Genomic DNA, 15,669 nt, shown 5'->3' on the forward strand with positions numbered 1-15,669 from the left:
TTTTTTTTTTAGTTTCTTTTAAAAAGGAAATGAATAGGTAATATCATTTATAAATTGTTCGACATATATATATTAATATTTATTTATTTTGTATTACATATTTTTTTAATGTTTTATAAATATTTCATTTTACACTTAATGATAAAAATGTGGAAATTAAATGTATAAGCATAAGGACATAAAATATATATATATATATATATTTTTTTTTTTTTTTTTTTTTTTTTTTTTTTTTTGAAAACATCAATATTTGAAGAATGTACAATTTTTTAAAAATATTTCAATCGAATTTTATTGATATAAATAAATTGAGTAAATTTGAAATATTTTTAAAGACAATATTTCGAATTTACAGTTCTCCTGGCAGAACACATTTATTAGCTCATGCTGCTGATATATCAGCTAAATATGCAGTGAGGAAATTATATGAATATATGAAAACTGACGAAGAAGGAATTATGATATTAAAAGATAAACCTTTATTAATACGACAAGATATATGTTTTAATGAATTAAAAAAGTTACCAAAAAATACTTTAGGTTATAAATATATGGAATTTTTAGAAACTTATAAATTACATGCACATGATAGAGAAGTTTCACATTTTATAACAGATATAAATGAATCTTATATATTAACTAGATATAGACAAATTCATGATATAGCTCATGTAGTATATAATTTAAATATATCTATAGAATCAGAAGCTGCATTAAAATTAATCGAATTAATACAAACTAAATTACCTATAACATTACTTGCTATTTTAATAGCACCATTTATGACACCTTTATATAGATTCCAATATATATTTGAGAATAATATTCCTTCTAATTTTTTATGTCCTAATTTTGATTATACATATAATGATGTTTATAATTATATTGATGAAATGTCTTTAAAACAATATGAATATTTTTTAACTGATTATTTTCATGTAGAGAAAAGAGAAAGCCCATCCTTTTATTATAAATTATATAAATATTATTTCGATAACTTAAATAATTCTTCACATGTTAGAGGTTCAATTATATATGGATATCAAAATAATAATTTTAATGATATACATTATGACAAATTAAATAATGAATATATATATTTAAAAAATAATATAAAAAATTATTTTCATTTCCAATATAAACCAAGAAAATTACTATTAAAAAATTTATATCCATGGGCATATAAAGCTGGAATACAAACAAACAAACCCTTACATTCAATATATGTTGAAAAATGGTTTGATAAAGATATTGATTTGTTTAGAAAAAAATATAACATAACACCTCTCCCATCCAACTTAAACTTGATGGCCGGCATAAATTAAACAATCAAAAAAAAAAAAAAAAAAAAAAATACATACATATATATATATATATATATATATATATATATGTGAATATTTTTACTACCTATATCATCATAACTATATCAACAAATTAAATTGTATTTTAATTTTTTCAGTATAATGAAAATAAAAAAATATGGTATCACTTTTAAAAATTATACAAAAATTAAAAAATAAATAAATAAATATATATATATATATATATATATATATGTATGTGTGATGTCATTTTTGTAATTATGACATATTTATAAATTATATTACTATTTGTTTTAATTTTTTTTTTTTTAATTTTTACTACCTTTCTGATCTACATTTCCATTGCTTTTTTTATAGACTCCATATTATTTTTTACATTTCTTTTTCTTATTTTAAAACTACTAGCCAATTTTTTATTTAACTTATTAATTTCTATTTGTTCCTTTTTGACGTTTATCCGTTTCATCAAGCGTCTAAAAAAAAAAAAAAAAACACATATAAATGTATATATATATATATATATATATATTTATTTATTTATTTATTTATTTATAAGATTTCTTTTTTTTTTTTACCTCTTTGCTTTTTTTGACTTGTATTCTCCCCTTTTGACACTACTAAATTTAAATTCCCTTTGATAATTGTTATATAAAATATACATATGTATGTGCTTATATTTTTCAACATTTTCAATAGCATTTTTATTTTTGTGTAATATATTATATATATGCTCAGGAATAGATAAAATATATCCTCTTTTACTATATATATAATTTTGAATAAAGAAATTGATATCACCTATAGTTTTATTAAAATTTAAAAGTTGATTTAAGAAAGTCATTAATTGAGCTTTAGTATTTATAGAAATATTTTTTTCTATAATAAAATGTATATTTGAAAAATGTTGATATTGAGTTTTACTTTTACACTTATTATTTGTATGAAATAATTTTTTTTTTTGTATATAATATAATGCTGCAGATATAAATGTGTGTCCATATTTTTCATATATTTTTTCAGCTTCTGTTATATGTTTATGATCATCAATAAGTGTATTTTGAATTTCTTGTATTAAGAAATTCATAAAATTATATTTCATATATTTTATGGTAGGTAAAGGATATGTTGAAAAATTAACAAGATTGTTTAATATATTATATGTTTTATATTGTTTCTTGTTATAAAATAAAATAGACTCTATATCATAAGAACTGTTTATTTGTTCATTAACATTTTTATAATTTATATATACACCACCACCATCATCCTCAACATCATCCTCAACATCATCACCATCATTATTATTATTATTATTATTATTATTATTGTTGTTGTTATTATGCCCATTGTTATGATGTCCTTTTTGTATATTTTTATTATTTTGATTTACATTAATTAAATTAACTATTGAATGATTTGATAATATATCCATATATGTTGTGATATCATCATCAAATGTATAATGTATATATAAATTAACTCGTAGATCATAAAATTTGTTTATTGTTTTATCATTCGTTATTAATATATAATCATTAGTTGTATTAAATAGATGTAGAATATTTTTTGTATAATTAATTTTAACTGTATTAGAGAAAAATATACATGGTATATATGAATTAAGATATAAATAAAATGAATATATATCACTTTTATTATAATAAATTAATATTCTTTTTTTATTTTTATTATTATGTAAAATATTGAATAATATTAAAAATTTCTTTTCATCATTTAAAGGTACATATATACTCATGTGTCTTTGAATTTTTGGTTTATACTGCATTAAATTAACACAATGAAATGTATTTACATTATTATAATAAGTATTATTATCATTTAAAAAATTATATTGATTCATTTTTTTTTTTTCAACATAGATATTATAATTTATACTCTTTAAATATTGTAGAATATCATTCGATAACCATTCATCAAATATTTTATTTATCAATAAAATTTGAAAAAAACTATCTGTTTCTTGTTTTTCTTTACAATTTTTTAAAATATTTTTTAATAATTTTGTTTTTTTTTTCTTATATATTTCATATATATCATCAACTACAAGGAAACCTATATGATCCAGAAATATTTTTAAATCATAATCATCTTTTATATGTTCAATATTCATTATAATAATATTATATAAAAATAGATGATTTCTTATATTATTAATATTATTTTCATTATTAATAATATATGTAGATATATGATCACTTTTTATTTTTACAATTGTTTCATATATTAAACTTATTTGTTCTTGTGATGAAACTATTAATAATACACTATTTTGTGAATAAGATAATTTTTTTTTTTCTTTTTTTCCTTCATTTTTTAATATGTTTAAATCTTTATGTTTAGATGGATTTGATATAGACAATATGTCATCTACATTTTGATCTTTATTATAATTTACATATTTATTATCATATATATTATTTGACATTTCTGTATTTATTTTATAAAAGCTATATATAATATATGATATTATACAATCTGAATGTATTAAGTATGTTAGAACATTTTTATTACATCTTAATAATTCAATTAATAAATATTGATATGTATAAATATAAAAAATATTATTTTTCTTTAAACAATTTTGCACGTACATATTTTTTATGTGACTTACATCCATTATATATTTTTCATTGTATGTGTCTGCTTTTTTATTTTCATCATCATTATAATTTAATTTGTTTAAAAATATGTTTTCATTATTATAAGATGTTTGAATGTTTTTTTGATACATATTATTATTTTGTTTTATATTGTTTATATTTCTATTTTTTAAATTTTTCTTATCTTTATAATATTCAAAATTTTTTATTTTCTCTTCTTCCTTTTTATTTATATGTGTAACTTTTTTTCTTAAAGGCTTTTTTTGTGTATCATACCCCTTTATAGGTTTATTTGAAAAAACCAGAAACTTCCTTTTATCACTTTTATTGTACTTACCACATAATGTGCTAAAATTAAAACAAAATGATTTTATTCTTAAATTAAAAATTACATGATACTTATAATTTGATACAAACGATTTAAAGAAATTCATGACCTTATGTGGTGAAGGGGAGAGGAAATGCGAATAAGATTTTGTTTTATATCATATTATTATGGATCACAAAAAAAAAAAAAAAAAGAAAAAAAAAAAAAAGTGATCAAATTAATAATTAAATAAAAATAAATATATTATTTTATCACTATGAAATATATATAATATATATATATTATATATGTGTGTTAATCATAAAATTGTTATATATATATATATATATATATATTTGTTTTATGATAAAAATTAAAAATTATATACATACAATACCTTTTATGAATATTATAAATTATAACAACATTGCTTATAATTATATATATATATATATATATATATATATATATATATATATGTAATTATTTTCTTTTTTTTTTATGACAGAATATTCTCATTTTAATATTTACAATATTAAATACATGAAATATTTATTTATATATAACATCGTTTTATACCTTATAAAATTTGTTCAGTAGAACATTGATTAATTTATTGTTCATTCAATTTTTTTTTTTTTTTTTTTTTTTTTTTTTTTTTTTTATTCTAGGGCATTTTACATGAATGAAAGAGAATAACTATAATAAGCACCATACATAATATATTATAATTATTTATATAATATTAATTATAAGTAATATTTATACATATATAATAATATATATGGTTTTTAACAACTCAATTTCTTCTAACATATCAAATTTTTTTTTTTTTTTTTTTTTATGAATTTTACATGAAATAGAAAAGATGATAAGTTAAATGTATAAAAAAATTTTTAAGAAAAAAATAACAATAATAATAATAAATAAATAAATAAATCAATAAATACACGTACATATATATATATATATATATAATATCTATAATATTTTATTTTATTATTATTATTTTCTTATTTTATATTTTAATATGAGTAATTATAAGAAAAATATCCAACCTGATATGATATTAATACATTAATAAGCAGGAGCTTATAAAAAATGAATAATTAAATACACACATATTACAGGAAAAAAATATATTGTAACATTTAAATTATGTAAACGTATTTAAAAATATGAAAATTATATAAGATTTTTAAAAATATTAAACATATTATATATATATATATATATATATATTAATATATTTATATGTACTTGTGTGTTTATTTCATATATTATTAAAAATATTTAATATATTTAATATATATATACTTATATACATATTTTTGTTTGCTTAAAAATGTCTGGGATACTAACAAATTTAAATATCGAGAGTGGTTATTTCAATGAAGATATAAAGGAAGAATCGAATGAATCCAATTTTATGTATGCCAATATTAGTATGTTAATAAGAGCATATAAAAAAGATAGAAATAAATTAGTATTATTAAATAAAAAATTAAATCTCATAAAAATAGTAGGACTAGTATTAAATATTGAAGAAAAAAAAGAATTTATAATATATACTATAGATGATACTACTGGATGTATAAAAGCTAAATTACTTTTAACATATTCATTAAATAGTTATAATGAAAAAAAAGATAATATAAAAATAAATGATTTAATACAAATATTTGGTATATGTAATACTGTTAGTTTAAATGAAGACTTAACTATATCTATAAGTTCAATTAATAAATTAGATTCTTTTAATTATTTATGTCATCATCATTTATTAGTTTTTCATGACTATCTAAAATATCAAGAAGAAGAAAGAAGAAATCCAATCGAGGACAAAAGCAGAAATGACGAAGATGATTTGGAGTCTACACAAAATAATGAAAATGCTTATTTTAATACATTCTTTTATTAATATGTTTTATTTTAACATTTGATTTTTTTTTATTATTATTAGGCCGTTTAATATATATATATAATATATGTATTTTTTTTTTTTTTTTTTTTTTTTTTTTTTAAATTAGATTATCATAATTTTATTATGATATGTGAATATAAATATTTAAAGAGAAAACATTTATTTTAATATATTATATAGATTAGGGTAATATATATATATTATTTTTTAACACAAACTTCTGCTTTGTTTTTCTTTTTATGTATATTTTTTAAATTTCTATATGTTTTACAATTTGAGATATATATATAAAATATTTGGTTATATTTTTTTATAGGATTTGATTAAATAGTTTAAAGAATAAAGGAGAGGCATATATAATATGTGTAATATTATATATATATATAAATGCATTTAATAATAAAGGCGAAAAAATTAAAATATATATAATATATATATATATATGTTATTTTATATATATATTTTTTTTTTTTTTTTTTTTTTTCATGAAATATGCATATGTTATGTTATTAATATATATATAACATTTTTTAAAAAACAAGTTTTTCCAAAACAACATGTATAAGAATATTTTATTTATAAAAAATAAAATATAGTTTTAATGTTTTATATAAATATATAAGGTAATAAAAAAGTACTGAACAAAAATATATATATATATATATATATATATATATATATATATATATATATATTTATGTATATATGTATATCTCTTTATGATTGTTTTATAAAATTGTAACGTCATAAAATTATAAATTTATATTGATTTATTTCTATGTAAGGTATACATATACATTTTATATTATATAAATAATATGTAATTTTACTATGTCAAGTATCTTACTTTAAGAAAAAAAAAAAAAAAAAAAATATAGAATAATCACATCATATAATATATATATATATATATATATATATATATATATATATATGTATGTATGTATGTGTTGTATTTCATTTCATTTTATTTTATTTTTTATTTAATAAACTGAAGATTTAAAAAAAAAAATGAAAACACTAGAAAGAAAGTTGAAGTTACTGAATTATGATGAACCCTTTGATATTGAAAAGGATGATTTTTATTTCCTTATTTTAAAAATAGAAGAAGAAAAAATTCGTTTATATAAGCCCAAAGAACGTGAAAAAATTAATTATAGAAAAGAGAAGAATTATATTGAGCATATTATAAAATATTTAAAAAAATTAAATATTAATACGGACAATATTAATAAAAATAATATCAATGATATAAATGTAAGAACCTACATATTAAATAATTTAACAACATTAGCATTGATTGATGAATATAAAGATATAACAAATTTTGATGATAATGAAGACATACAAGATATACACAATGGAAATAAGGATTTACAAGATGAACAAGATAATGATGATCTTTTAATTGATTTCTTTGAACTTAATTATTTAAAATTAAATTCAAATCAAGAAAGTCATCAATATATAAATGAAAATATTTTTAATGTATTAATACAAAAAATAAATGAAATTTTTAAAAATAATAATATTCCTTTATTAAATATAAATAATATGGATATGAGTTATATTAATATTTCTTATGTAATATCTGCTTTAAAACTAATAAAAGAAAAATTAAAAAACAAATCAAAAACAGATAATACAAATTATGAACATTTATTCTCATTAAATATAAATGTAAATGACGAGGAATTAAAAGAATTTGTATATATAATAAGATATTTATTTAATGAGCAACTTAAAAATAGAAAGATAGGTATAAAGGAAATATTAAATGATATACAGACCTTAACATATAATCCTGTGATAGATATAAAACAAGGTCGACTTGGAAGATAAAATAAAAATATGAATATTAAATATGTATCAATTGAAAATAATATAACACAAAGGTTTTAAACAAATAAATAAATAAATATATATATATATATATATCAATGCCGTGGTTTGTTTTGTGCTGTTTTGTTATGTTTTGTTTTGTTTTATTTTTATTTTATTTTATTATTATTTTTTTTTTTTGTGTTAACTCTTAAATCTTTTTTAAAATAGGCCAATTATTGTATACCCTATGTAAAACAACAATTGATTCATTTATTATGAAATCAAGAAAAAAAATAAATTAATATAAATTAAAAAAATTAAAAAGGATAATTCAAAAATTTTTTGGGCAGTACGAAAAAGATTTTGGAAAATAAAAAAAAAAATAAAATAAATATAAATATATATATATATATATATATATATATTTTTTTTTTTTTTTTTTTTTTTTTTTCGTGTTTGTCTCTTTTCCATTTTATAATATAATTGTTGTCATATTTCTGGGAAGAGTTCTAAGTTTTCCAAATAATCTGGTAAATACTTCTGAACATCTTTATATTTATTCACGTGTTCATCATATGATAAAATTTCAGGTTGATTAGTGTATATGTATTTATTTGAACTATTTCTTAAATGAAAAGGTACATTAAAATTATATTCGTTGCATATTTGTTTTGCAGTATTTTCTACAAGATATATATAATTACTTTTAGCAGATTTACATAAAACTATAACAGCATATATTAAAGATGTTTGGCATTCAGGCATTCCTATAGCTTTACATGCATAATGTGTATTAATACATATAGATAAGACATCATGATTAGCTAATCCTATATCTTCTGATGCTATTCTTATTAATCTTCTACAAATATATATTGGATCTTCTCCATTTTTTAAGGATTTCATTAAATATAAAATAGCTGCTTTGACATTCCCAGCTCTAATACTTTTATGTAACCCTGAGATAAAATTGTAATGATCTAATTTATCATCATTAGATGGAAAATTTTGTAAAATTTCTTTTATATTATTAAGTGTTATAACATTCTTTTTAATTGAATTTTGATATAATAATGGATGTGTCTCATATGGATTATCGTTACTATAACTGAAATTTATATTGTGTTGTTCATGGTTATTATTATAATCATCCATATTATCTTTATTAATATTATTATCATCCATATTATCTTTATAAATATTATTATCATCCATATTATCTTTATTAATATTATTATCATCAATATTATCTTTATTAATATTATTATCATCCACATTATCTTTATTAATATTAATTTCATCATCATCATAAGTATTATCCTCCATTTTCTTAATAAATTGAATATGTGATTTATCCTTTTTTCCTTCTTCTAAACTACCTACCACATTTTGAGATACATTATCCTCTTGTTTTATAATCAAATTTTGTTTGTTCATTCTTTGAACTGCAAAATCTATTATATTTATTGCAACCCTTGCATCACCACATGAATGATTCATAATTAAATTTAAAGCCTCTTCCTCTATTTGTATATCCAATTTATTTGTTATCCTTTTAATAATTAATTCTAATTCTGTTTTTTCATAAGAATTTAAATATATATATAAACATCGTGAACTTAAGGATGCATTAAGTATATTCATAGGATTAAATAAACATGTTGCTAATAAATAGAAATAACCTTTTTTTAATATTAATAATAAATTTTCTTGTTGACTTTTATTTAATCTATTAATATCTTTTATACATAAAATAGATTTTTTTTTTGATATTTTATAATTTATAACTGACTTATCATATACTTTTTTTAATTCATTATTTAAATTATTTAAATGAAATAATGATATAAAACAATTATTTGTTTTATTTTTGATAACATTAACTAATGATGATTTTCCTGACCCTGGAGGTCCACATAATATTAAATTAAAATTTAAATCTTCATCTAAAATTTTTGCTATTAATGGGTTCTTTTTACTTCTAATTTCACTAATAAAATCTTCTTTATATATTGGTTCATATATTTTATGTAAAGGTAAATTATTATGACTTTTATTTATCTCTTTATTTTTATTATCATTTTTTTTTTTTTTTTCTTGTTCACTTATACATTCATTATTTTCTATTTTCCCCATTTCCATTTTTATATTAATAGATGAAGATGATAATAAATCATTTTCTAATTCATGTTCTGTTTTTATAATATTATCATTTCTTTTCTCATTTTCTTCTTTATCATGACATCTTTCTCTTTTTATTCTTATTACATCCTTTTCATTAGCATAATATAAATTACTTTTTTCTTTTATTAAGCACACTTTATTATCATTTTCTTGGATGCATTCTGTATCTTGATCTACATCTTCATGATTATCTTCATCACATTTTTCTTTTTTTATAAAAATCACTTCATTTTCTTTTATATTATTCTTCTCAATATTTTTGACATTATCATTCTCTTTTTCACTATCCTTTTCAATTTCTCTACTATTTTTTAAAATATTCACCTTTTTAAAAATACCAAATTTTTCCAGCGTATTTTGAGATTTTATAATATTCCTTCTTATATGAACTGATTTTCTCTTCATTTGTTTAATTCAATATATATATATATATAAATATATAGATAAATATATAAATACATATATATATTTATAAAAAATATACCTATTTTTACAATTATTACATTATAAATCGTTTAACAAACATTCTTGCTAGCTATAGAACTGAAAAGAAGAAAAAAAAATAAATCAACGAATAAAAATATGAATAAATATATATATATATATATATATATATTTATTATTTATTTATTATTATTTTTTTTTTTATAAAATGTAGCCTTTCAAAATTTTAATTCTTACATATCTACACTTTTACACGATGTGTAGGTTAAAAAATTATACATATATATATATATATATATATATATATATATATATATAATTTCTTTTATTTATAACTTATTATATATAATATTGTATATTTTTTACAAAATGTTCTTCATATAGGAAAAATATATTTTTCCATATAAAATATATATTTGCAATGATAATAAAAGAGCCGTGTAAAAATTGAATAAAAAAAAAGTAGAAGTAAAATATTTAACACATTAATTTATTTTAATTTTTTATATGTGTAGTAAATTTTTTTTTTTTTTTTTTTTTTTATTGCATCTATTGTGAAAATATAGGAGACATTATGTATATAAAGGGATGTATATATATACATATATATATATATATATATATAGCACATATATTTTATTTTGTATATATTTAAATATATATTTTCTTCCCAATGGAATAATTATCATTCTTCTATATATATATATATATATATATATATATATATATATCTTTGTTTTATTTTATTTTATTTTTTGATTACTGCCAAATATTGAACTTCTTAAAAATGAAAATTTATGATTCTTTCCATAAAATCATAAACGATCACCTACACATTTTGAATGATAGAAATGTATTTGATAAGGAAAAAAAAATGAATTCCTTAAATAATATTTACGATATGATCTGTAACTTTTTTAATACTAGCAATAATGAAGAAAATGAGAATTTTTGTTCCTTTTTCCTTGATTATTTATACGATCCTTTAAATATTTTGATAAATGACGAATTCGATGAATGCAGAATATTTGTTCTAAAGATTTATTTCTTGATTGAAAAGAATTTAAATAATATATTGCTAGATAATATTTTATTTAAAAAGATAAACAATGAAGACAATTTTCTGTTTATATGTACAAGTCGATTAAAAGAAGATGAAAATAATAAAATTATAGAAGAGAAAGAAGATATACGATTAAAAATTGTAGAATTTTTATATACTATTCTTAGTAGACATAAGAAAATATATCAACAATCATCTACAATTATATTAAATATTTTTATATATCTTGAGCATATTTTATCAGCTCTATCAGTACTGGTTAAAGATCCATATCCATTAATTAAAAAACAAACATGCCAATTATTGTATGAATTGAATATAGGAAAGGAAACAAAGCAGGAATACAACAAAGTATTTCATTCAAAAAAAAAAAAAAAATATATATATATTTATGAACATATATAAGTATTTGTATTTATATAATAACAAAATGCTTCCCTGTATTCATTTTTTAGATTTATAAAGATCTATTAACAAATTTGTTAGGTAGTCTCAATGTCAGAAAAAATGATACTCGTGAGGTATATAAAAAGGAACATATAAATAAATAAATAAATATATATATATATATATATATATGTATATATTTGCATTTTACTTTTTCCAACTTTGTATTATTATTACATTTAAAATATATTTAATTTATGAACGCATAAATTGATCTACCTATTTGTAGGTTATAATGAAATGCTTAAAAACCATTGCATGTTTAGAAATTAATAGAAACTCTCTTCATAATGTTACGGATTGTTTTAAAAAAATATGCAGAACAAACACAAACAATAATGTTATTCTTGAAATGGTTAAGTGTATTGAAATGTGGATCTTAAATATTAAAGATTTAAATAATGTGGAAAAGGCAAAACTTATATTTATTATATTCCTATGTATGAATTTGAAGATACTTCCTTCTACTATTAAAAGATGTTATGAAGTTATAGAAAATGTATGTAATGATTTATATAAACACAACACAAATAGTAGGGACCATTTGGAAAATAAAGAACATATATATATATTTGAAAAAAATGAAAATGATCTAGGTGTAAAAAATAATTATGACGAAAAATATAATAAACTATTAAATAATGAAAAAATGGAAGAAATACACGACATTTTTTTTAAAAATATAAATTATATTTTTACATTTCCATTGAATAATATATCAAACAATGTTCATAATTTTTTTTGTGAAATAAAAGAAGAATTATATTATGAAATTATAAGTTATGAAAAAAGTTGTTTATTTGATAGTAATGAAAATCTTTTTGGTATTATTACTTTATTTTTATTATTGACAGATAAGGATAGTTTTTATTTTATTAAACATATTCTATCTTTTATATATAAATCTTATATATCATTCAAGTATTTAAATTACCCTTCAACCCCATTGTTAGTAGATGATTTATTATTTGTATTACATGAAAATTTAAAAAATGAACATGAAAAAATTTATTCTTATCAGTATGAATCATTTTTATATTTAAGTAAACAAGTATATGTAATTTTAATATGTGGATATTTAATGCCTATCGAATTATCTATTATTGAGATAGCTAAAATGATATTTGATGAAAACAGTGTTGAAAAGATACTGACAAACTTTTATATATTTAATGATAAAAACGAGAATTATAAAGAATTAAATGAAAATATAACAATAGACACAAAAAATCATAATATGGAAGGGAAGAACAAAAATTTTGTGGAAGACATAAAAATTAGTACGAAAGATAATAGTAATAATAATAATAATAATAATAATATTAATAATAATAATATTAATATTAATAATAATAATGATAATAGTGATTATATTTTTCTTAATAAAAACTATCAAATGTATCTACAAAAGTGTTATAATCATATAAACAAAAAATCTAACCAACCTTTTATGATAGAAAGAGCTTGTAGTAGCGATAAAGAAAAAGAGGAATTTTATTCAAACGATCATATGCTTATAAATACAAATAGTATAATAAATAAAATAGATGAAAGAAAACTAAACTCTATATTTCTTACATATAATATTGTTGAAGACCAAAATATAAAAAAAAAAGATGAAAAAAATACAATTTGTTACTCTTTAAATGAATATGGTAAGAATAATAATACATGTATTATTTATCAAAATAAAAAAATTGTTCTTATAATACTTTCTCAAATATTAGGTGGCTATTACATAAAAAAAAAAAATTCCGAAAATAAAAGAAAAGAACTTATAATTAATGAAGAATGTATAAATTTTGTTTTTTATCTAATACATGAAAATATAATATATGAAAATTATGATTCATATCCATATATATTAATAACATTAAAACATTTAATACATATAATTGAAAATGAATGTAAAAAATATAGTAATATTTTATTTCACTTTTTAATAATTTTACAAAGTAATCATAATTTTTGTTCTGATTCTGAAATTAATAATTTAATGGAAGAAATAGAAAAATATAGTGAAAGAAAAAAGATATATTTTTACAACTATGAATATTATAATTTTATTAAGAATATTAACAATATAATTAATCTTAATGATATCAATAATTTTAAATATCATATTGATATATTAAATATACTTTTATATAATATAACTAATGATATACTTAATAAATACTCAAGAGAATTAATGAATTTTTTTTATTTAATAATTAACAAAGAATTAAATTCATTGATAAAATTAGAATTCTTATTATTTTTAAATTTATTTATATCAAGAAAAAAAAATGTAGAAACATTTTTTTTTAAAAATGGAAAAGATATATTAAAAAATATATTGTTACCATTATGTACTTGGAAAAGTGGTTTAAGTGAAGCACAAATAAGAAAAGGTGTCTTATTTTGTATGAGAGAATTATTTATTAATAATATATTACATATAGATATATTTAAAAATAATATATTAATACAAAATTTAATATGTGTTCTTAAATCACAAATAGATGATACATGGAATCATGAAAATAGAGAAATATCCATATCTATATGTTCATATATTATAAAATACGTGACAAATAATAATATTATTTTAGATTTATTAGATTATCTAATAAAATTATTAGATGATTCAAATATTTCTATACGTATATCTACAACAATAGGTATACACTCCATTTTTCAAAATAATAACTTAGTATTGTCTAAACAAAAGTGTGAACATATATTTCCTATTCTTCTTTTACATATGGATGATGATTATAAAGATGTTAGTCAAAATATTTTTTCTATACTAAAAATAGCAAAAGGAATTGACAAGGAAATATTTACTAAGGTACATTCAAAATGGCTATCATTATATATATATATATATATATATATATATATAAATATATGTATATTTTTAAAATTTCTTAAGACATTTATAAATATATATATATATATATATATATATGACAGTTCATTTTTTTATGCTATATATAAAAGATTATATTTTTACTCATTTCTTTTTCATATCCTAAATGTTAAATACATCATTTTTTATTTTTATATAAAGCATGCCAGGAATTCATCAGAATGTTCCAATCACGCAAAGTCATATAAAAATATTTTGATGAATGAAATTTGAAGATGTTACTATATTGACATAACATCAATATATGTACCGAAAAATAAAAAAATAATTCAAAGGGAAATTAACACGCACATATATATATATATATATATATATATATATATAACACATAGGGTGCATGTAGGTATATACATTTATTTTCTATATACCTTTACATTATTTTCTTTTATTTTTTTATTTTATTTTATTTTATTTTTGTTTTTCTTTTTTCCACTCCTCTTAATAAAAATAAACAGACTTAAAAAGATGTATGCAAACGTTTATTGATAACATATATATATATATATATATTAATAAATGAAATAATTTTAACACTTGAAAAAAAAAAAAAATATATTCATGTCACCTTTCTATTTTCAAAAACATTTATCATGTCTACCATAAAAAAAGCATTCAT

At 17.5% G+C, this 15,669-nt stretch overlaps 6 protein-coding genes across 6 annotated transcripts; 4 read left to right on the forward strand and 2 right to left on the reverse strand.

Annotated features, from left to right (window-relative positions):
• Window positions 1–257: 257 nt before the first annotated feature.
• On the forward strand, window positions 258–1,325 carry PGSY75_1112200 (putative ubiquinone biosynthesis protein COQ4; the record flags this gene model as incomplete). Its single annotated transcript, XM_018786242.1, has 1 exon — window positions 258–1,325. The coding sequence occupies one exon, from the start codon at window positions 258–260 to the stop codon at window positions 1,323–1,325; it is 1,068 nt and encodes a 355-aa protein (XP_018641037.1).
• Window positions 1,326–1,656: 331 nt separating this feature from the next.
• Window positions 1,657–4,380, reverse strand: PGSY75_1112300 (hypothetical protein; the record flags this gene model as incomplete). Its single annotated transcript, XM_018786243.1, has 2 exons — window positions 1,657–1,798; window positions 1,901–4,380. 2 exons carry the CDS (start codon window positions 4,378–4,380, stop codon window positions 1,657–1,659), a joined length of 2,622 nt encoding a protein of 873 aa, XP_018641038.1.
• Window positions 4,381–5,598: 1,218 nt separating this feature from the next.
• PGSY75_1112400 (hypothetical protein) lies at window positions 5,599–6,174 on the forward strand (the record flags this gene model as incomplete). Its single annotated transcript, XM_018786244.1, has 1 exon — window positions 5,599–6,174. One exon carries the CDS (start codon window positions 5,599–5,601, stop codon window positions 6,172–6,174), a length of 576 nt encoding a protein of 191 aa, XP_018641039.1.
• Window positions 6,175–7,188: 1,014 nt separating this feature from the next.
• PGSY75_1112500 (hypothetical protein) lies at window positions 7,189–8,019 on the forward strand (the record flags this gene model as incomplete). The annotated part of the gene is made up of 1 exon (XM_018786245.1): window positions 7,189–8,019. One exon carries the CDS (start codon window positions 7,189–7,191, stop codon window positions 8,017–8,019), a length of 831 nt encoding a protein of 276 aa, XP_018641040.1.
• Window positions 8,020–8,490: 471 nt separating this feature from the next.
• Window positions 8,491–10,590, reverse strand: PGSY75_1112600 (putative DNA helicase; the record flags this gene model as incomplete). The annotated part of the gene is made up of 1 exon (XM_018786246.1): window positions 8,491–10,590. The coding sequence occupies one exon, from the start codon at window positions 10,588–10,590 to the stop codon at window positions 8,491–8,493; it is 2,100 nt and encodes a 699-aa protein (XP_018641041.1).
• An 826-nt stretch (window positions 10,591–11,416) lies between these two features.
• On the forward strand, window positions 11,417–15,266 carry PGSY75_1112700 (hypothetical protein; the record flags this gene model as incomplete). Its single annotated transcript, XM_018786247.1, has 4 exons — window positions 11,417–12,043; window positions 12,148–12,213; window positions 12,369–14,972; window positions 15,195–15,266. The coding sequence occupies 4 exons, from the start codon at window positions 11,417–11,419 to the stop codon at window positions 15,264–15,266; spliced, it is 3,369 nt and encodes a 1,122-aa protein (XP_018641042.1).
• Between the last annotated feature and the right edge of the window lie 403 nt (window positions 15,267–15,669).

The sequence above is a fragment of the Plasmodium gaboni genome, chromosome 11 (assembly GCF_001602025.1).
Source record: "Plasmodium gaboni strain SY75 chromosome 11, whole genome shotgun sequence".
NCBI classification, from domain to species: domain Eukaryota; phylum Apicomplexa; class Aconoidasida; order Haemosporida; family Plasmodiidae; genus Plasmodium; species Plasmodium gaboni.